Below are 22,672 nucleotides of genomic sequence, written 5' to 3'. Positions count from 1 at the left end.
GCTGATAGGCCCCATTGAAACATTTGTACCAGAATTATTGAATCACAAAAGATTCAAATACTGTACTTACATAAGCCTTACATAAATCTGGTTAACTGTCTATGGTTATGGCTTTGTTTGTTGCAGTAAGCCAATATCACTGTTTCCAATAAAGCCATGTTTTCCAGGGGCAACAGGGGAGGGCCAAAACAAATTGCTACACCTTGGGAGCATGCCAGGGTTTGTCCAATATTAGCCTATCAACTAAACAAAACATTCATAACATTACATTAAACGTTATCTTGCATATAATAATTGGAGGTCAATATTCCTGCCTTAATGTTCAGGAATAAATGGCAAGGAACACCTCAGGGACATTTTAATAGATATTGTCTGGCTGCTTCAATATTGTAAAAAATACTTGATGATAAAATTCCCAGATGAACTAAAGAGTAACTTAGTAAATGAGAACCAGAGAGACTTTATTTAATGTTGTACAATCAATTATGCATGGATACGTTTGTCCAACAAGACAGTTGCCATCACGTCCAGTAAGCTGAGATCAGCAGAGGCAAGAAGTAAAGCAAATACATAAAAAAACATGACCAACTGAGGCATTACTTATGCTGTCCTGAGACACGAGAGAAGATCTACTGTTCACCTGAGAAAGTAGCTATAGGTGGATGATAAGAGACAAAACTGATTTACAAGAACGATCAATGACAACAGTGATACTGATCTGAGAAATAGCTTCAGTCAGCTTTAATGTGTATTTGTTAGGATAACATTGGTAAATCATCTTATTCTGTTGTACTATAGCCTTGTAAAGACTCATGGAGACAACGTGTCATCTCTTTTCCACAACTTTATTGTCTTCCTTGATGAGGTCAATCACAATCATAACATCAGTTGTTCATTTATATTAAACCTTCAGATAATGAATCACACAGCTGGAAGATACAGGAGGATATTTACACATTATACAGCGTGTTGGTCTAATCCTGAATAATGATTGGTTAAAACTGCATTCCAGTCAGTGTCTATTCCACAAGCTACCACCTGGCTAAATCTATGATGTTAAAATGCCTAATTCTTGTTCTATCTGACTGCGCAATCCACTGTCTCATCAGCCCAGCCAGGCAATTTATAAACTTGATAGGATGTTCACACAATCACATCTCTTTGTACTAATATAACAAATGTACCATTTTAGTCTAGCTTTAGATAGCTGTACTGTTATTATAGTGAAGCTGAGACTGATATGATTTGGAAGATACTGTTATTTTGTTACAACGGTGATACAATGTCAAATGTTGAAAAAGACACTACATGTATTCCATTACTGGATGGCTCACATTTTTTCTAAACCTAAATTAAACAAGCGACAAAGAAACCACAAAATCAAATAGATCTTCTCCTTGCATATAAAGGCGGCTTTGTAAGGATTCTTGCATTTGACGGAGGGAACATCATGACTCTGTAGGATATCTGTAGGAATTAAATCACATGGCAGGATACTATAGATCAGTCTGTGGAGTAATACTGCTGATCACTACTACTACAGATCAGAGTCTGTGGATTAATACTGCTGATCACTACTACTATGGATCAGAGTCTGTGCAGTAATACTGCTGATCACTACTACTATGGATCAGAGTCTGTGGATTAATACTGCTGATCACTACTACTATAGATCAGAGTCTGTGGAGTAATACTGCTGATCACTCCTACTATAGAGGAGAGTAGACAGTGTTTAACCATGTGACCTTTCACTGTGTGTTAATGATTAGAGAAATTACTCCTGCTTGATGTGATACTCCAACATGTTTCTGTTATGCTTCACTGATAAGCCATCACATACTGTTCATAATATTGATTATAATACTGATTATAGTACTGTTAATAACACTGTTTATACTACTGTTTATTATACTTTTTGTAAGTGTTAATTATACTGTTCATAACTGTTTCTAATACTGTTTATCACACTGTTTATAATACTATTTACAATACTGTTTATTGTACTGTTTATTGTACTGTTTATTGTACTGTTTATCACACTGTTTATCACACTGTTTGTAATACTGTTTGTAATACTGTTTGTAATACTGTTTGTAATACTGTTTGTAATACTGTTTGTATTGCTGTTTGTATTGCTGTTTACAGTACTGTTTTTAATACTGTTTGCACTACTGTTTACAGTACTGTTTAAAACACTGTTTATAGCGTTGTTTAAAGTGTTGTTTATAATACTGTTTATAGTACTGTTTATACAACTGTTTATCACACTGTTTATAATACCGTTTATAACACTATTCATCACACTATTCATAGTACTGTTTATCATACTGTTTATAATACTATTTATCAGACTGTTTATCATACTGTTTATAATACTATTTATCATACTGTTTATAACACTATTTATCACACTGTTTATCACACTGTTTGTAATACTGTTTGTAATACTGTTTATATTGCTGTTTATATTACTGTTTATATTACTGTTTACAATACTGTTTATAATACTGTTTATCACACTGTTTATCACACTGTTTATCACACTGTTTATCACACTGTTTATAGTACTGTTTATAGTGTTTATAGTGTTGTTTATAATACTGTTTATCACACTGTTCATCGTACTGTTTATAGAACTGTTTATCACACTGTTTATAGTACTGTTTATAGTACTGTTTATAGTGCTGTTTATAATGCTGTTTACAGTACTGTTTATAATACTGTGTATAATACTGTTTATCACACTGTTTATCACACTGTTTATAGTGTTGTTTATAGTGTTGTTTATAATACTGTTTATAGAACTGTTCATCGTACTGTTTATAGAACTGTTTATCACGCTGTTTATAGTACTGTTTATAGTGCTGTTTATAGTACTGTTTATAGTACTGTTTACAATACTGTTTATAATAATTGACTTCTGGAACTTGCTCTGCCTTCACTCTGTCTACAGGTTTGTGTGATTATAAGACATGCCATTCTCCTTGTTAATTTTACTCACCCATTATGTTCATCATCTACCTATGAATAAAGATGGCTACCTAAAAAGCAAAGAACAAATGATTTTGTTTATACAGTCAGAAGGTTACACATTGTGGCCTCATTGAATATTATCAAACAGGTTGATTGATTTTCATAAAAGGTTTCAATAAAAATGAGAAAATACTATCCATTTCTATTGTATTAATCTACAGTCGATAGCTCGCAGGGCATTCTGGACTTATGTATTCCATATATTAGATGATGTTAACCTGCTAATGTTGAGAGAATGACTATCTTACACTGATGGGTGTTCCTTTACATGACATGAACTTACATATAGGTTTGTGGTCTTCATACTGCATCTCTCCATCATCACACTTCACCTCAATTTCTACTATATTCCATGGATATCTGGATTTATGGTAATATCCCTCTTTGCACTGAAGAGTCTTTCTTTTACCGTGCACAATATTATCTTTATTGAGTAAATTCTTTAGATGGTACTCTGCATCAAAAGTGGAAATCTCACAAGGTCCTGATGGAAATGAAACCCAGTAATTATTTTATTCCCTTAGTGTACAGTACATATTCATACATTTATATACTCACATACACTTGACATGTAGATATGACACCATTTTCAGACCAGTTGAAAATAATGTACTTACGTAAACACTTTGGAGGGCTCGGCCATATTCCATTCTGACATCTGATGCTGCCTTTGAAACTCAGTGTATACTGTCTGCTGCATTGGTAGTACACCTCTGTAATAACATCTTCATAATCTCTCTTTTCCTTGGTGTAATCTCCATTTTCAATGATAGGGGGATCAGGACAGCTTGCTAGATTAAATAGGGAATAGATAGAAATCATAATATAATACCATGAAAATACATTACAATGATACAGTACCAGGATAATACAATACCATGAAAATACAGTACCAGGATAATACAATACCATGATAATACAGTAGCATAATCATGATAGTGCCATGTTAACACAGTACCATGATACAGTAGCATGATAATACAATACCATGATAATACAGTACCATGATTCAGTAACATAATATAGTACCATGATAATACAGTACCGTACAATGATAATACAGTACAATACCATGATATTATAATACACTACTGTACAATGATAATACACTACCATGATAATACAGCACCATGATAATATAGTACAGTACCATGATTGTACAATACCATGATAATACTATACCATGATTCATTAACATAATACAGTACTAGGATAATATAGTACCATGATAATACAGTACCGTAGACTTAAGACTTACCTTTACATTCAACTGGCATGTGCCATTCTCCATTCTTGCAAGTTGCTTTTCCTCCAGGGCCTTTGTATGGGCTAATGCATGTATAATCTATTTGGTTCCTATTTTCGTATCTCTCTTGCACTTGGTCAAGAATCAGAATGTTTTTCCCTGTGCCCTCAGGCTTACCACAGAACTCTGTAGGTGAAGAACTACCAAATTACAATTAAGTACCAGAGACACAAAAGTGGCAGTGAACAGATGTATGGTTAGAACCATAGTCAATAGCCAATGTACAGCATATTCAGAGAATTTAACTGGGGTAATTTGTGATATATACTGTAAATATGCACTGAAACTCATCCATGATCATATCTAGGAATACTGCACTATATTGCATTGTAGCAAAAAACAGCAAACTATAAATCAGAGATTGATATTTCTGTAATACCAAGCAAAGCCTAAACAAGGATTCCTGATTGTGTGAGGGGAGAAAAAGGGTGTTATATGATAAGGAACTTTATCTCAATGAACATTTAAATATAATTTTTTTCCTGTTTGAATAGGTGCTGTTCATAGTAGAGTAACTCTATACTGAATTACTGCATCAGTTTCAAACAGTTATCAATACTTACGTTTGCATGTTGGTGGTGGAGTTTTCCAATTCCCATTTTCACAAGTAAGTTTTTTAAGTCCCTCTATTTCAAAGGACTTGCGACATTCATAATTCACTTCAAATCCCTCTATATATTTATTTTGATAGGGGATTTTAACAATTGCATTTTCAACTTTAGGTGGAGGATCACATATAACGCCTTGCGCTTCAAGAGAAGAAAATATTGATGAAAGATTGTGTAGAAAACATACACACAGTACATACACAGAACTACTACCTATGTAATTACATAATATCATATGGGCTTCTGGGGCCTTTTCTCCAAACTATTCAAACATATAGTAAACATACATTGAAGGATGACTGGCCACTGCATACAATTAAAATTAAGTGATTTTTTCAAATGCACAAAACTATTAACAACTACTCACGTTTACAAGCTGGTAACGGTGTTTGCCATTCTCCATCATTACATGTTACAGTCTTCTTTTCAGATGTGTATCCAACTTTGCAATCAATTGTAACAGTTTGTTTATTGTTATAGACTTCACTGTGAAGTACCTTTTTTGTGTTGGGAATGACAGGGATTCTGCCACATTGTGATTGATCTAGAGAGAAAGAATATTGAGATTGAGTTTCAGACCAATCTAGCGAAGGAAATGCATTCTACTGTTCTTGATCTACTTTGCAAAGAGGTAATATCTAGAGGATCTGTTTTCTTACCAATACACTCTAATATTCCAGACCATGTTCCCTCAGTACATGTGGCTTCACCCCACCAACCCCCGGTAGAGGGTTTGAACCCTACATTGCAGGAATAGTATATCTTCCTTTTCCTGGGATCAACATTCCTCTCATTTGACTGAACTATGAATCCATTCATCACAGGTGGGTTGATACATGCTCCCTCTATTTCTGGGGGAAACAAGGACATGAAACATTATAGAACACAATGTGACACATTCATGGTTTTAAATCCAGTTCTACAGCTGTAATGCTGAGTTCCTCCCAATTGACCCCGCTGCCAGCGGTAGGGAGAACTCACAAGAGGGTCACGTGGTTCACCACATGTTATCACTACAATGATAGAGATGTTTAGTGTTAGCATGAATCATACCAGTACAGTAACACACATTGATTCACCTGTCTGTACCTCCTTATACCGTCAATATGATGCATACCCCCTTTATTTGTGGGGGAAACAATGGCATGAAACATTACAGAATGCATTGTGACACATCGTTCAGTTAACAGTGCACTTAGAGGACCTGTTCTATAAAGCATTACCATATCATGACATTTTGGCCAAGCTGTCAGTTTGGTAAAAGCACTGAACAGAGCAATATCTGGAAAACCAAATCAGAGCAAAGTGAGTGAACGTTCATGCCATTACCAATTCCACACCAAATCATCAAATAGGGAATAAAACAATAGGCTAAAATCTGATGCTTGATCTTTCCAGTAGCCTTAAACCCTCTGGATCAGTGTCTTCACTCACATCCTCAGAGTTTTAGATGATTGAAATTGAAATGTCAGCCTACCTTTACAGCCATGTGTCTGGGTCCAGCCATTTGTTGTACAGGTAGCAGTAGGTCTGGCATTACTGTCCAATAGTTCATAATTCATCTTACACTCATAAGTGAGCGGATCATTGATTTTGTATCTTGTTTTAGGGTCTTTAATCACAGCATTTAGGATATCTGGCTTGTCACATGTTATCTCTGAAAGACAAACAATGTAATTCTGATGCAGTCCAAACTAACATCGGAGCACAAGGTAATCAAACCACAGTGATATTCAAAGATGGCTTCCTTTAATAAACTGCACCTTCACAGAGTGGGTCTGGAGTCCAGGAGCCATCACTTGTGCATGTGGCAACACCCTGGGCATTTGTGATTTTAAATCCGGTTCTACAGTTGTAACGCTGAGTTCCTCTCAATTGACCCCGCTGCCAGCGGTTGGGAGAACTCACAAGAGGGTCACGTGGTTCACCACAGGTTATCACTACAATGATAGAGATGTTTAGTGTTAGCATGAATCATACCAGTACAGTAATGGGGTGGCACATAGCCTAGTGGTTAGAGCGTTGGACTTGTAACTGGAAGGTTGCAAGGTCAAATCCCCAAGCTGACAAGGTAAAAATCTGTCGTTCTGCCCAGAACAAGGCAGGTAACCCACTGTTCCTAGGCCATCATTGAAAATAAGAAGTTGTTCTTAACTGACTTGCCTAGTTAAATTAAAAAATAAAATAATATGTAATACACTGAATATATCATACTACAATGTACTCTCCAGTATGAACATACGTTCACAATCTGTAGAAGATGACCACTTTCCATCCTCTTTGCATTGTATTGTATCTTCAGTCAGATGTGAGAAAAAGATCCAGAATCCTGAGGTACAGGTCACCGTCACCCTTTCATGAGGCAAGAACAGATTTCTGCCAGCAGGTGTATAACTGGTTCCTCTTGTTGGTGGTAATGATAATTTACATTTCACTTCTGCATTTTGGAGACAATAACATAGACAAACGTTCTGTTAGTAGCTTACTATAATATGTTAACAAATGATTTAAAAAAATGAACTTAAAGTTCATTTAAAACATGAGTTACCAAGCAGACTTAAAATGTCAAGTTGCATTCACTTGATTCCTGAGATGATCAGATTCTTACCTTCACACTCTGGTGTTGGACTCCATGTGGCTTTGTTGCCCATTTTAGTGCACTGAGGGGCTCTTCCTTGAGACTTAACATACTTCGTATTACAGTTGTATCTCAGTATGTCATCTTCATTGTAATTGTCCTTAGGGGGCCCGATCACTGCACCATTAGCTATGTCTGGTGCGTAACATTTAATCACTGTGAATTGAATAAACACAGCATTAAACAGATGATTGGTCATCATGATCAGAAACAACAATGTGTGACAGTACGAGTTGTTGAATGGAATATGATACAATCATTGTGAGGGATTCATTTTAATATTACTCTTTTGAGTTGATGACCGTCATTCAAATCTGGATTTTTAAAAACACTACATATAATCACTGATCATTCTATATGGTCATTATTAACTCTTCTCCAATATGGGATCGTTGTGATTTTGTATTGTATGCTAGTGGGACGTTGCTCTGTTGTGTATGACGATGTCATAGTGCCTGGTGGTGTACACTACAGTATGTGGACACCTGCTCGTCCAACATCTCATTCCAAAATCATGGGCATTAATATGGAGATGGTCCCCCCTTTGCTGCTATAATAGCCTCCACTCTTCTGGGAAGGCTTTCCACTAGATGTTGGAACATTGCTGCGGGGACTTGATTCCATTCAGCCACAAGAGCATTAGAGAGGTCGAGCACTTTGTTGGGCGATTAGGCCTGGCTCGCAGTCGGCATTCCAATTCATCCCAAAGGTGTTTGATTGTGTTGAGGTCAGGGCTCTGTGCAGGCCAGTCAAGTTCTTCCACGCCGATCTCAACAAACCATTTCTATATGTACCTCACTTTGTCCAAGGGGGGCATTGTCATGCTGAAACAGGAAAGGGCCTTCCCCAAAATGTTGCCACCAAGTTGGAAGTACAGAATTGTCTAGAATGTCATTGTATGCAGTAGCGTTAAGATTTCTCTTCACTGGAACTAAGGGGCCCAAACCATGAAAAACAGCTCCAGACCATTATTCCTCCTACACCAAACTTTACCGTTTGCACTATGCATTGGGGCAGATAGTGTTCTCCTGGCATCCACCAAACCCAGATTTGTCTTTCGGACTGCCAGATGGTGAAGCGGGATTAATCACTCCAGAGAACCGTTTCCACTGCTCCAGAGTCCAATGGTGATGAGTTTTACACCACTCCAGCCGACGCTTGGCATTGTGCATGGTGATCTTAGGCTTGTGTGCGGCTGCTTGGACATGGAAACCCATTTCATGAAGCTGCCGATGAACAGTTCTTGTGCTGACGTTGCTTACAGAGGCAGTTTGGAACTCGGTAGTGAGTGTTGCAACTGAGGACCACTTCACAATAAAAGCACTTACAGTTGAGCTTTAGCGGGGCAGAAATTTGACCAACTGACCTGTTGGAGGCAATCTATGACGGTGCCATGTTGAAAGTCACTGAGCTCTTCAGTAAAGCCATTCTACTGGCAATGTGTAACTATGGAGATTGCATGGCGGTGTGATCTATTTTATACACGTCAGCATCTGGTGTGGCTGAAATAATCCACTAATTTGAAGGGGTGTCCACTTACTGTTGTATATATAGTGTATCTTTACATACAGTAGCTACAGTTTACCTTCACATGTTGGGACTGTGCTGCTCCATTCTCCTTTGTCGTTGCAGTCCATCTCAGACGATCCTTTGAGTACCATGCGATTTGATTGGCACTCAAACTGGATCACATTTCCATAGGTTGCATCCTCACTGTTTCCGATGACCACAACGTTGTCATTGGCTTGAATCACTGGGCATTTCAATGCTGTGAAAAACACACCACATGGAAAATACATAGTGCCTTGCAAAAGTATTCATCCCCCTTGGCGTTTCTCCTATTTTGTTGCATTACAACCCGTAATTTAAATTGATTTTTTATGGGATTTCATGTAATGGACATACACAAAATAGTTAAAATTGGTGAGGTGAAATGAAAATAATTACATGTTTCAAAAAATTCTAAAAAATAAAAAACGGAGAAGTGGTGCGTGCATATGAAGCCCCTAAATAAGATCTGGTGCAACCAATTACCTTCAGAAGTCACACAGTTAGTTAAATAAAGTCCACCTGTGTGCAATCTGTGTCACATGATCTGTCACATGATCTCACATGATCTCCGATTTCAAGAACACCTGTTCTTGAAATCGGCCTGTGTGTAGCTGGTGTAGAGAGTCAGGCTCAGGACAGCAGAATAGAGTAATAAGCGTAATTTACTCAAAAAAAGACTAAATACAATACAACAAAATGAGCCCACAATAACTGACCGTACTACATACAAAACAATTACTCACAAACAAACATGGGGGAACAGAGGGTTAAATAATGAACAAGTAATTGGGGAATTGAAACCAGGTGTGTAAGACAAAGACAAAACAAATGGAAAATGAAAAGTGGATCGGTGATGGCTAGAAGGCCAGTGACGTCGACCGCCGAACGCCCCCCAAACAAGGAGAGGGACCGACTTCGGCGGAAGTTGTGACAGTTCTGAAAGGCCCAGAGTCTGCAACACAACTAAGCACCACCAAGCTAGCGGCACCATGAAGACCATGGAGCTCTCCAAACAGGTCAGGGACAAAGTTGTGGAGAAGTACAGATCAGGGTTGGGTTATAAAAAAAATATCAGAAACTTTGAACATCCCACGGAGCACCATTAAATCTTTTTTTTTTTTTTTAAGAATATGGCACCTCAATAAACTTGCCAAGAGAAGGCTGCCCATCAAAACTCACAGACCAGGCAAGGAGGGCATTAATCAAAGGCAAAGAGACCAAAGATAACCCTTAAGGAGCTGCAAAGCTCCACAGCGGAGATTGGAGTATATGTCCATAGGACCATTTTAAGCTGTAAACTCCACAGAGCTTGGCTATACGGAAGAGTGGCCAGAAAATAGCCATTGCTTAAAGAAAAAAATAAGCAAACGCGTTTGGTGTTTGCCAAAAGGCATGTGGGCAACTCCCCAAACATATGGAAGAAGGTACTCTGATCAGATGAGACACAAATGTAGCTTTTTGACCATCAAGGAAAATGCTATGTCTGGTGCAAACCCAACACCTCTCATCACCCCGAGAACACTATCCCCACAGTGAAGCAGGGTGGTGGCAGCATCATGCTGTCGGGGATGTTTTTCCATCGGCAGGGACTGGGAAACTGGTCAGAATTGAAGGAATGATGGATGGTATTTGGTACGTTATTAGGATCCCCATTAGCTGTTGCAAAAGCAGTCGCTGCTCTTCCTGGGGTCCACACAAAACATAATACATTACATCATTGGACAAGAACAGCTCAAGGACAGAACTACATACATTTTTAAAAGGCACACAGCCTACACATCACTGCATTCACTCAAACTATCTAGGTCAAGTAGGGGAGAGGTGTTGGGCTACGAGGTGTTGCTTTATCTGTTTTTTGAAACCAGGTTTGCTCTTTATTTGAGCAATATGAGATGGAAGGAAGTTCTATGCAATAAGGGCTCTATAATACTGTACGTTTTCTTGAATTTGTTCTGGATTTGGGGACTATGACAAGAGCCCTGGTGGCATAAGTGTGTAGTTTACTATGCAAACAATTTGGGATTTTCAACACATTGTTTTTTATAAAAAGAAGAAGTGATGCAGTCAGTCTCAACTCTTAGCCAAGAGAGACTGGCATGCATAATATTTATATCAGCCATGTGATAACAATTAAGATGTAATTTCTCAGTTTTTTGTCTTTTTCTTGTTTGTTTCACAATAAAACATATTTTGCATTGTCACGGCTGTCTGAAGGATCGGACCAAAATGCAGTGCGTTCGTAGTTCCACATATTTTATTTAACGTGAAACTGAAATGCAATACACTAATACTTGAAACACAAAAACAACAAACCATGACGCAGAGAGAAAACACACTACTCAAAATATAATCACCCACAAAAACAGGTGGGACAAACATCAACTTAAATATGACCTCCAATTAGAGGTAACGAGGATCAGCTGCCTCCAATTGGAGATCAACCCAAACACCAACATAGAAATACAAAACTAGAAACTGAACATAGAAATACAAAAACAGACAAACACCCCCTAACACACCCTGACCTACTCTACCATAGAAAATAACAACTTACTATGGTCAGGACGTGACAGTACCCCCCCCACACTAAAAAAACTAAAAAAAACAAACCCCCCCACGGAGGCGGCTCGGGTTTGGGGCATAACCTCCACTCCACCCACTGATCCCTCTGCTTCTTTACCACCTGACTGTGGATCGTCATCGAAAGAACCGGACTGTAGATCATTGCTGGAGGCTCTGGGTTGCAGGCCGCCGCTGAAGGCTCCGGGCTGCGGACCGCCGCTGGAGGCTCCGGGCTGAGGAGCGCCGCTGGAGGCTCCGGGCTGAGGAGCGTCGCTGGAGGCTCCGGGCTGAGGAGCGTCGCTGGAGGCTCCGGACTGGGGATGCGCACTGGAGGCTTGATGTGTGGGGCTGGAATAGGAGGCGCCAGACTAGTAACACGCACCGCAGGGCGAGTGCGGGGAGCAGGAACAGGACACCCCGGACTGGGCATGCGCACTGGAGGTCGGATGCGTGGAACTGGCTTAGGTGGCGCCTGACTGGTAACACGGCGCCTGACTGGTAACACGCACATCAGGACGAATGCAGGGAGCAGGAACAGAACACTGAACTGGGCATATGCACTGGAGGTCTGATGCGTGGAACTGGCTTAGGTGGCACCAGACTGGTAACACGCACCTGAGGACGAGTGCAGGGAGTAGGAACAGGACGTACCGGGCTATGGAGGCGAACTGGAGACCGGGCATGTTGAGCAGGCCTACTCCTTTCTGGCTGAATGACCATCCTCGCCCTACACCGGTGAGGAGCTGGCACCGAGCACACCGGGCTGTGAATGCGTATGGGTGATATATTGCGCATCACACCATAACCCATTGCTCGTTCATCCACTTGCTCCTCAGCACGCCCGCTCCGTAGTGCTCTTTCTACCAGTACCTCTCTTCGGAATCTAGCGTTGAGCTCCGTGCTTGACTCCCTGACTGGCTCCTGTCTGCTCCACAGCTCTCACCGATACGCACGGGAAGTTAGATCAGGTCTCCCCCCTGACATCGCCAAACTCCCCATGTGCCCCCCCCAAAAAATATTTTGGGGTTGCCTCTCCGCCTTGCCTATTGGTGGATATAGCTCCTCGTAGTATCGTCGCTCCCTCTTTGCTTCTTCAATTTCCTCCTTCGGGCGTCGATACTCCCCAGCCTGCCTCCAAGGTCCTTTTCCATCCAAAATGTCCTCCCAAGTCCATTCCTCCAGCTGATCCCCACCACGCTGCTTGGTCCTTTTTTTGGTGGGTGATAGGACCAATGCGCAGCCTGGTTGTAGTTCCACATCTTTTTATTTATAGTGAAACGTTGCAATACACCAAATACTAGAAAAACAACAAACCGTGACACAGAGAGAAAACACACTACTCAAAATATAATCACCCACAAAAACAGGTGGGACAAACATCAACTTAAATATGACCTCCAATTAGAGTTAACGAGGATCAGCTGCCTCCAATTGGAGATCAACCCAAACAACACCAACACAGAAATACAAAACTAGAAACTGAACATAGAAATACAAAAACAGACAAACACCCCCTGTCACTCCCTGACCTACTCTACCATAGAAAATAACAACTCAGGACGTGACATGCATCTTCAAAGTGGTAGGCATGTTGTGTAAATCAAATGATACAAACCCCCCCAAAATCCATTTTAATTCCAGGATGTAAGGCAAAAAAATATATTAAATGCCAAGGGGGGTGAATACTTTTGCAAGCCACTGTAACTAGCATATAGGATCCAGCCACTGGCAGTGGAATCAATGATTTTGTAGATTTCAGTACACTGCACATTTTTTTCTTACCCAGAAAATGCTTAACAATAATTTGTCTTGTAACAAGATATTCTGGCTTTGTTTTGTTGGTTAAATTAAGCAATATTATAAGATATATATAAGATATTAAAAGATACTTTGTGTTGGGAAGACATCTGGGTAAGCTTAATCAACTGAAAACAAGTCATTTTGATTACATTATCTTAATACAAGATAAAAAGTATAGTCTGTTATACAATGTAGGGTGAGTCTATGTTTTTGACAGAATATATCACTTCTTACCTTCACATATAGGGAGTGCGCTGTCCCAGCCTTGTTCCACGCAGGTCCGATGTCTGGACCTGGTCACCATTTGGTAACTGAGATGGAGACAAGTTGGAGAACAGGCATTTGATATTAGTAGCAGCAGTAGTAATAGTAGCAGCAGCAGTAGTAGCAGCAGTAGTAAACAGTAGTAGCAGCAGTAGTAGCAGCATTAATAGTAGCAATATTAGTAGCAGCAGTAGTAATAGTAGTAGCAGCAGTAGTAGCAGCATTAATAGTAGCAATATTAGTAGCAGCAGTAGTAATAGTAGTAGCAGCAGTAGTAATAGTAGTAGCAGCAGCAGTAGTAATAGTAGCAGCAGTAGTAATAGTAGAAGCAGCAATAGTAGTAGCAGCAGCAGTAGTAATAGTAGCAGCAGCAGCATTAGTAGTAACAGCAGCAGTAGTAATAGTAGTAGTAGTAGTAGTAGTAGTAGTAGTAGCAGCAGTAGTAATAGTAGTAGCAGCAGCAGTAATAGTAGTAGCAGCAGTAGTAATAGTAGTAGCAGCAGTAGTAATAGTAGTAGCAGCAGCAGTAGTAATAGTAGCAGCAGTAGTAATAGTAATAATAGCAGCAGTAGTAATAGTACTAGCAGCAGCAGTAGTAATAGTAGCAGCAATAGTAATAGTAGTAGCAGCAGTAGTAATAGTAGTAGCAGCAGCAGTAGTAATAGTAGTAGCAGCAGCAGTAATAGTACTAGCAGCAGCAGTAGTAATAGTAGCAGCAGCAGTCGTAGTAATAGCAGCAGTAGTAGTAATAGTAGTAGCAGCAGCAGTAGTAATAGTAGCAGCAGTAGTAATAGTAGTAGCAGCAGCAGTAGTAATAGTAGCAGCAATAGTAATAGTAGCAGCAGCAGTAGTAATAGTAGTAGCAGCAGCAGTAGTAGCAGCAGCAGTAGTAATAGTAGCAGCAGTAGTAATAGTACTAGCAGCAGCAGTAGTAATAGTAGCAGTAATAGTAGCAGCAGCAGTAGTAATAGTAGTAGCAGCAGCAGTAGTAATAGTAGCAGCAGTAGTAATAGTAGTAGCAGCAGTAGTAATAGTACTAGCAGCAGCAGTAGTAATAGTAGCAGCAGTAGTAATAGTAGTAGCAGCAGCAGTAATAGTAGTAGCAGCAGCAGTAATAGTAGTAGCAGCAGAAGTAATAGTAGTAGCAGCAGCAGTAGTAATAGTAGCATCAGTAGTAGTAGCAGCAGCAGCAGTAGTAATAGTAGTAGCAGCAGTAGCAATAGTAGTAGCAGTAGTAGTAATAGTAGCAGCAGTAGTAATAGTAGTAGCAGCAGTAGTAGCAGTATTAATAGTAGCAATATTAGTAGCAGCAGTAGTAATAGTAGTAGTAGCAGTAGCAGCATTAATAGTAGCAGTAGTAGCAGCAGTAGTAGTAGCAGTAGTTGTAGTAGTAGCAGTAGTTGTAGTAGTAGTAGTAGTAGTAGTAGCAGCAGTAGTAGCAGTAGCTGTAGTAGTAGCTGTAGTAGTAGCAGTAGTAGTAGCAGTAGTAGTAGCAGTAGTAGCAGATTTAGAAGCAGGCAGTAGCGGTAGTAGTAGTTGTAGTAGCAGTAGTAGCAGTAGTAGTAGTAGAAGTAGTAGTATATTTAGTAGTAGCAGTAGCAGCAGTGGTAGTAGTAGCAGCAGCGGTAGTAGTAGCAGTAGTTGTTGTAGTAGTAGATTTAGTAGTAGTAGTAGTAACAGCAGTAGTAGCAGCAGTAGTAGTAGTGTTCGCAGTAGCAGCAGCAGTAGTAGCAGCAGTAGTTGTAGTAGCAGTAGTAGATTTAGTAGTAGTAGTAGTAGTAGCAGCAGTAATAGTAGCAGTAGTAGTAGCAGCAGTAGTAGAAGTAGTATATTTAGTAGTAGTAGTAGCAGTAGTAGTAGCAGCAGCAGTAGTTGCAGTAGTAGATCTATTAGTAGCAGTAGTAGTAGCAGTAGTAGTAGTAGCAGTAGTAGTAGCAGCAGTAGCAGCAGTAGCAGTAGGAGTAGTAGTAGTAGTAGTAGTAGCAGCGGTAGTAGTAGCAGTAGTAGATGTAGTAGTAGTAGTAGTAACAGTAGTAGCGGCAGTAGTAGTAGCAGCAGTAGTAGTGGTAGAAGTAGCAGTAGCAGCAGCAGTGGTAGTAGCAGTAGTTGTAGTAGCAGTAGTAGATTTACCAGTGGTAGTAGTAGAAGTAGTATATTTAGTAGTAGTAGTAGCAGTAGTAGCAGTAGTAGTAGTAGCAGTAGTTGTAGTAGCAGTAGTAGATTTAGCAGTAGTAGTAGCAGCAGTAGTAGTAGCGGCAGTAGTAATAGTAGTAGTAGATGTAGTAGTAGTAGTAGCAGTAGTAGTAGTAGTAGAAGTAGTATATTTAGTAGTAGTAGTAGCAGTAGTTGTAGTTGATTTAGCAGTAGTAGTACCAGCAGTAGTAGTAGCGGCAGTAGTAGTAGTAGTAGTAGGTGTAGTAGTAGTAGCAGTAGTAGTAGTAGCGGCAGTAGTAGTAGTAGTAGTAGTAGCAGTAGAAGTAGTAGTAGTAGATGTAGTAGTAGCAGTAGTAGTAGTAGCGGCAGTAGTAGCATGAGCAGCAGATTACCTTCAAAGGGAAAAGATTTAGCATGTAACAGTCAGCAACAGAAAATTCCCTACCCTTTTCTGCATTCATACAGAACTTGAGCTCCAAAGACAAAATCGTCCAAAATCGAAAGATGGAAGTCTCCATTTGGTGTGTCTCCTGGATGTCCACATGACTTAGCTGCAAACAATAACAGATATTTTGCCCAAAGGCTGATTTTAGCCCAAAGGACATTCAACAAAACCACATTGGTCCAACATCTACATGCTCCTCTATTCTTTTATTTTGTGTGTATAGTATAATTCACAATTCATGATCTGCAATATGGAATTTCACATACGGTAAATGATAATTTTGTAATCAGAATGAACTTTAAAAGGTAATTTGTCAAATGCAATGCACATCATAAGTCATTCTAAAGCTCAGTTTAAACAAGCGAAGGGATGGGCATAAGACTTACGTTCACATTTTCGACCACCATCTTTAATCCATCCGTTATTGGTGCATTTGAGTCTAACGAAACCTACGTAGCCAATAGCGCAGGGTAACCTCACTGTTTTGTCAATTTCAGTGTCATCTAGCTTGGAAATGTCCACGTTTTTAGTTTCCGCAATCCGTAAAACATTATTTCGGAGACAATCTGTGAGGTACACAGAGGTACAGGCATAAATAACACATCAATAGAATGCACAATAGACTCAGGCTTATTAAAACATCTCAAAATATGCAATGTCAAGGGTGATGCTTAAAACCCATCATATCTATCAAATATTTTAATATTATTTATTTACTTTATTTATTTATTAGGATCTCCATCAGCTGTTGCTAATGCAGCAGCTACTCTTTCTGGGTCCACACAAAACTAAACCTGACATAATACAGAACATGAATTGACAAGAACAGCTCAAGGTCTGAACTACATACATTTAAAATAAGAATAATATAAACAAGTCCTGTAGTGACAAAGCATGAGGACACAGAGAGACACTTGCATGCATTATATCAGTACTACATATACATACAAGTTATTTATGTCAGATAGGGGAGAGGCGCGGTGACGTGAGGTGACGTTTCATTTGTTTTTTTAAGCTAATTTTGCTGTTTGCTTGAGTAATTTGAGATGGAAGAGCTCCATGTTACCATGGCTCTATATATGCGTTGACTTACATTTATTTTGGATTTGGGAACTGTGAAGAGACCCGTGGTGACTTGTCTGGTGGGGTAAGTATATCTGTCAGAACTGTATGTTAGTTGATTATACAGAATGTTCTCCTCTACTTTGAGCCAAGAGAGACTGGTATGCGTATTGTTGAAATTAGCCCTCTGTGTACTGTGAAGGGCAGGGTGCGCTGCTCTGTTCTGGACCAGCTGCAACTTTCCTCTGTCCTTCTTTGGAGCACCTGACCTTATAACCAGATAATAGTCAAGATGTGATAAAACTCTAGCCTCCAGAAGTTGTTTGGTCGAGTGTGGTGTTAAAAAATGCAGAGCATATTTTTTTACCACAGACAGACCTCTCCCCATTTTAACAACTATTTAATAAAATGTCTTGACGATGACAGTATACAATCTAAGATAACACCAAGAAGTTTAGTTTCCTCTACTTGCTCAACAGTCACATCATTAATTAGAAGATTCAGCTAAGATCTAGTACTTAGGGAATGATTTGTACCAAATACAATGATTTAGTTGTTTAGGTTTTTGGTGTTCAGGACTAGTTTATTACTAGCCACCCATTCTAAAACTGACTACAGCTCTTTGTTTAGGCTTGCAGTGAAGCTGTGGGTGCTGAAGTGTATAATGCTCAATCATCTGCGTACATAGACACACAGGCTTTGTTTAAGGCTAGTGGTAGATCATTAGTAAAAATAGAAAATCAAATAAAATTGTATTTGTCACGTGTGCCAAATACAACAGGTGAAATGCTTACTTACAAGCCCTTAACCAACAATTCAGATTTAAGAAAATACCAACAACAAAAAAGGATGAGATAAGAATAAGAAATAATTAAAGAGCAGCAGTAAATAACAACAGCGGGGCTTTATACAGGGGGTACCGGTACAGACTCAATGTGCGGGGGCACGGGTGTCGAGGTAATTGAGGTAATATGTACATGTAGGTAGAGTTATTAAAGTGACTATGCATAGATAATAATAGAGAGTAGCAGCAGCATAGAGGGGGGGGGGCAATGCAAATAGTCCAGGTAGCCATTTGATTAGCTGTTCTGGAGTCTTATGGCTTGGGGGTAGAAGCTGTTTAGAAGCCTCTTGGACCTAGACTTGGCGCACCGCTCTGGGCCTTCCTCTGACACCCCCTGGTATAGAGGTCTGGAATGGCAGGAAGCTTGGCCTCGGTGATGTACTGGGCCGTACGCACTACCCTCTGTAGTGCCTTGCAGTCGAAAACAGTAAAGGGCTATGTCTTAGGAAGCTTTGCGGAGTACCACACTTGACATCTTTTAGAGAAGCTTCCATTAGAGAAAACCCTCTGTGTCCTATTAGATACTGTAGATAGGTCTCAATCCATAATGTGGCAGATGATGTAAAGCCATAACACGAGAGTTTTCATTAACAGATTATGGTCAATAATATCAAAGGCTTCACTGAAGTCTAACAAAACAGATCCAACAATCATCTTATTATCAATTTATTTCAACCAATCATTAGTAATTTGTGTCAGGGCAGTACATGTGGAGTGCCTTCACTATAAGCGTGCCCAAAGATGGTTGTTAAATTATTTACAGAAAGATAATTTACAGAAAAATATAATGGTATCTGGTCAAACACAATTTTTTCCAAATGTTAGAAAGATGCGGCAGCAAGCTGATTTCAACATGATCACAACTGTGAACCTGAAAAGCTGTCTCATGGATGCATACATGGAACATTACACAAACCACACATAGCTTCTTCTATCTGTAATATTTCACTCAGGCAGAGATATCTTACCTTGACCTTTCACAAAGCTGAGTGTACACAACCATAGTGCAAAGACAAAGCTGAGAGTTATCAATCGCATTTTGACTTCATCACCTATTGTCTGTCACCAGCGAGAGTGTTTGGATGTTGTGGGTCACAGACAGTGTTGCAGTAGTTAAATTAACTCCTGTCGGTTAATGATTTGCCAGAGCCCTCTCAAGTCACAGTCCGTACACGCAACTCAACAGCAACACACAGCACACTAAAATGAGAAGGCAACACGTGTCCTGTATTGTAACGCAGTGAGCCACAGGCTGCAGGAGCCAGTAGAGGATAACTGTAAATGGAGAAAGACAAGGAGGGGGGGATGGGGGAGAAGGGCAAGTGACCACATTATATCTGGTTGAGGCACCGAGGGTATGTTGTGAAAGACAAACAACTAAGCCTGAGGGAGGGAGTTAGGACTGGAATCACTACAATGTTTTGTTGGGAATTTTTATCATTGCACATTTCCTGGCATCTAGATATTTCCATTGCCAAACCCACTGTGTACTATTTACAAGATGAAACCCAGTGTGCATTGATTATACACAGCCTTTCTATTCTACTGGTGAACCTGAAACCATTGCACTCAATAAGGGTATTGTGTTGATGAAATATCTGAAATGGTGAACTTAATCAAAAACATACTTTTATTGTGACAATGCGTCTATGCTTTAAATGAATGTCTCTGGATGTGGAAACTGGGTCTAACTTGTTTGTCTTTTACTGAATAAATAAAGTATTCCCGAAAAGGGTTCATTCGTTGTGTAAACCTCTGGTGATCATTTGCAGTAACCAAATAGATGGCTTAATCTGAGGCTTCCCAACCTTTGAAACCACACTACTGGCATTATGAGATAAAAGTCCATTTTCAAATAAGGTATAGTATGATTTTTAGGGACTTTTCAGGACAACATAAGTGACAGACTGGAATCTGCCCTGATTTAACCCTAAAACAACCAACATATTTTACATACATGGATTACCAATTCTTATCAAAACATTAGTCATGTACAGTTGAAGTCAGAAGTTTACATACACTTAGGTTGGAATCATTAAAACTCGTTTTTCAACCACTCCACAAATTTCTTTTCAACAATCTATAGTTTTGGCAAGTCGGTTAGGACATCTACTTGTGCATGACACAAGTAATTTTTCCAACAATTCTTTACAGATAGATTAGTTCACTTATAATTCACTGTAAAATGACGTGGATATATTCAAGCAACATCTCAAGACATCAGTCAGGAAGTTAAAAGCTTGGTCGCAAATGGGTCTTCCACATGAACAATGACCCCAAGCATACTTCCAAAGTTGTGGCAAAATGGCTTATGGACAAGAAAGTCAAGGTATTGGAGTGGATATCGCAAAGCCCTGACCACAATCCTACAGAAAAAGTGTGTGTGAGCAACGAGCCCTAAAAACCTGACTCAGTTACACCAGTTCTGTCAGGAAGAATCGGCCAAAATTCACCCAACCTATTGTGGCAAGCTTGTGGAAGGCTACCCGAAACGTTTGACCCAAGTAAAAAATGTTAAAGGCAATGCTACCAAATACTGTATGTAAACTTCTGACCCACTGGGAATGTGATGAAAGAAATAAAAGCTGAAATAAATCATTCTTTACTATTATTCTCACATTTCACATTCTTAAAATAAAGTAGTGATCCTAACTGACCTAAAACAGGGAATTTGTACTAGGATTAAATGTCAGAGATTTGGCTATTCTGACATTTTACATTCTTAATGTCACTGGCGTCGTAAGGATTGGACCAAGGTGCAGCTGGAACGTGTATACTCATCTTCTTTATTTATTGAAAAGAAGGAAAAAACAAAAGAAACACGTATACAAAACAACGAACTACACTAAACAGTCCTGTCAGGTGCACAGACACAAAACAGGAGACAACTACCCACCAACCCCCATACCACAAACACCCCTATACATAGGACCTTCAATCAGAGGCAACGAGGAACAGCTGCCTTCAATTGAAGGTCAATCAACAAACCCTAAACATAGAAATAGAAAGACTAGACTGAACATAGAAATACACTAACATAGAACATAGCCCAACAAACCCCGAAACACTCTAAACAAACACACCCCTGCCACGTCCTGACCAAACTACAATAACAAATAACCCCTTTACTGGTCAGGAAGTGACACTTCAAATAAAGTGGTGATGCTAACTGGCCAATAACAGGGAATTTTTACTACGATTAAATGTCAGGAATTGTGAAAAATTGAGTTTAAATGTATTTGGCTAAGGTGTATGTAAACTTCTGACTTCAACTGTATATTTGTTAACAACAACTTAAATGACAAAATCATGAAACATTTGAAGAATAAATAAACCACCCTTGGGCTATGATAAAAAATATGCCTCTGGGCTCAAAGTGACCACAGTATGAGGGTTTAACTGAGAGGTCAAAAAACATGTGTTTAGCTGTTGGGTAATGTTGAGTTGTTGAACTTCCTGAGTTGTCCTTTATGTGACCTCCTTCCTCTTTCACCTATTCTCCCTCTCTGGCCTCTAGGTCACCAGACTGCTGATTATTATGCACACCTGTCACCATTGTTAAACGTACCAGTGCTTATTGACACTCACTTGGACTCCATCACCTCCTTGATTACCTGCCCTATATATGTCACTCCCTTTGGTTCCTTCCCCAGGCGTTATTGTTTCTGTATCTGTTTCATGGCTGTCACGGCTGTGTGGAGAGACGGACCAAGGGGTAGCGTGCTCTGAGTTCTACATATTTTATTTTGTGAAACTTACAAAACAAAAAGGAAAACAAACAACTAACCGTAACATCAGAGGTGCTACATGCACTCACTCAAAACAAGATCCCACAAAAACCAGTGAGGAAATGGCTGCCTGAATATGATCCCCAATCAGAGACAACGATAAACGGCTGCCTCTGATTGGGAACCATACCAGGCCAACATAGACATAAAACGACCTAGATAACCCACCCTAGTCACACCTTGACCTAACCAACATAGAGAATAAAAGGCTCTATGGTCAGGGCGTGACAGTACCCCCCCAAAGGACCGTCGCCGGAAGCTCTGGACTGGGGACCGTCGCCGGAAGCTCTGGACTGGGGACCGTCGCCGGAAGCTCTGGACTGTGAACTGTCGCCGGAAGCTCTGGACTGGGGACCGTTGCCGAAGCTCTGGACTAGGGACCGTCGCCGGAGGCTCTGGACTGGTGACACGCACTTCAGGGCGAGTGCGAGGAGCAGGCACAGGATGTACCGGACAGGGGAGGCGCACTGGAGCCCTGATGCGTGGAGCCGGCACAGGTTGCAGCAGACTGGTGACACGCTCTTCAGGGCGAGTGCGGAGAGCTGGGCCAGGACGTACCGGACATAGAGAATAAAAGGCTCTCTATGGTCAGGGCGTGACAATGGCGGTGCGCTGTT

General features: G+C 40.0%; 1 protein-coding gene across 1 annotated transcript; it reads right to left on the bottom strand.

The window, feature by feature from the left end:
* Window positions 1–444: 444 nt before the first annotated feature.
* Window positions 445–19,546, bottom strand: LOC106595673 (complement factor H). Its single transcript, XM_045687886.1, has 17 exons — window positions 19,236–19,546; window positions 16,748–16,927; window positions 16,362–16,467; window positions 13,733–13,809; window positions 9,171–9,353; window positions 7,556–7,741; window positions 7,190–7,384; window positions 6,711–6,887; window positions 6,425–6,604; window positions 5,607–5,798; window positions 5,315–5,491; window positions 4,903–5,088; window positions 4,292–4,465; window positions 3,651–3,824; window positions 3,317–3,517; window positions 3,002–3,041; window positions 445–1,467 (listed from the first exon to the last, which is right to left on the bottom strand). Exons 1-16 carry the CDS (start codon window positions 19,303–19,305, stop codon window positions 3,022–3,024), a joined length of 2,478 nt encoding a protein of 825 aa, XP_045543842.1. The 5' UTR covers window positions 19,306–19,546; the 3' UTR covers window positions 445–1,467; window positions 3,002–3,021.
* Window positions 19,547–22,672: the final 3,126 nt, after the last annotated feature.

This window comes from Salmo salar, chromosome ssa10 (assembly GCF_905237065.1).
Source record: "Salmo salar chromosome ssa10, Ssal_v3.1, whole genome shotgun sequence".
In the NCBI taxonomy this organism is placed as follows: Eukaryota; Metazoa; Chordata; class Actinopteri; order Salmoniformes; family Salmonidae; genus Salmo; species Salmo salar.
The sequence above is the reverse complement of the archived record's forward strand: the minus strand, read 5'-3'. Positions and strand labels throughout refer to the sequence as shown.

Coding starts and splice junctions, on each gene's coding strand:
- LOC106595673 (XM_045687886.1), bottom strand. CDS start 19,305: ATGCGATTGATAACTCTCAGCTTTGTCTTTGCACTATGGTTGTGTACA. Junction 6,605..6,710: donor TCCAGACCCACTCTGTGAAG/GTGCAGTTTATT, acceptor TTTGTCTTTCAG/AGATAACATGTGACAAGCCA. Junction 5,799..6,424: donor CCAGACACATGGCTGTAAAG/GTAGGCTGACAT, acceptor TGTTTCCCCCAG/AAATAGAGGGAGCATGTATC.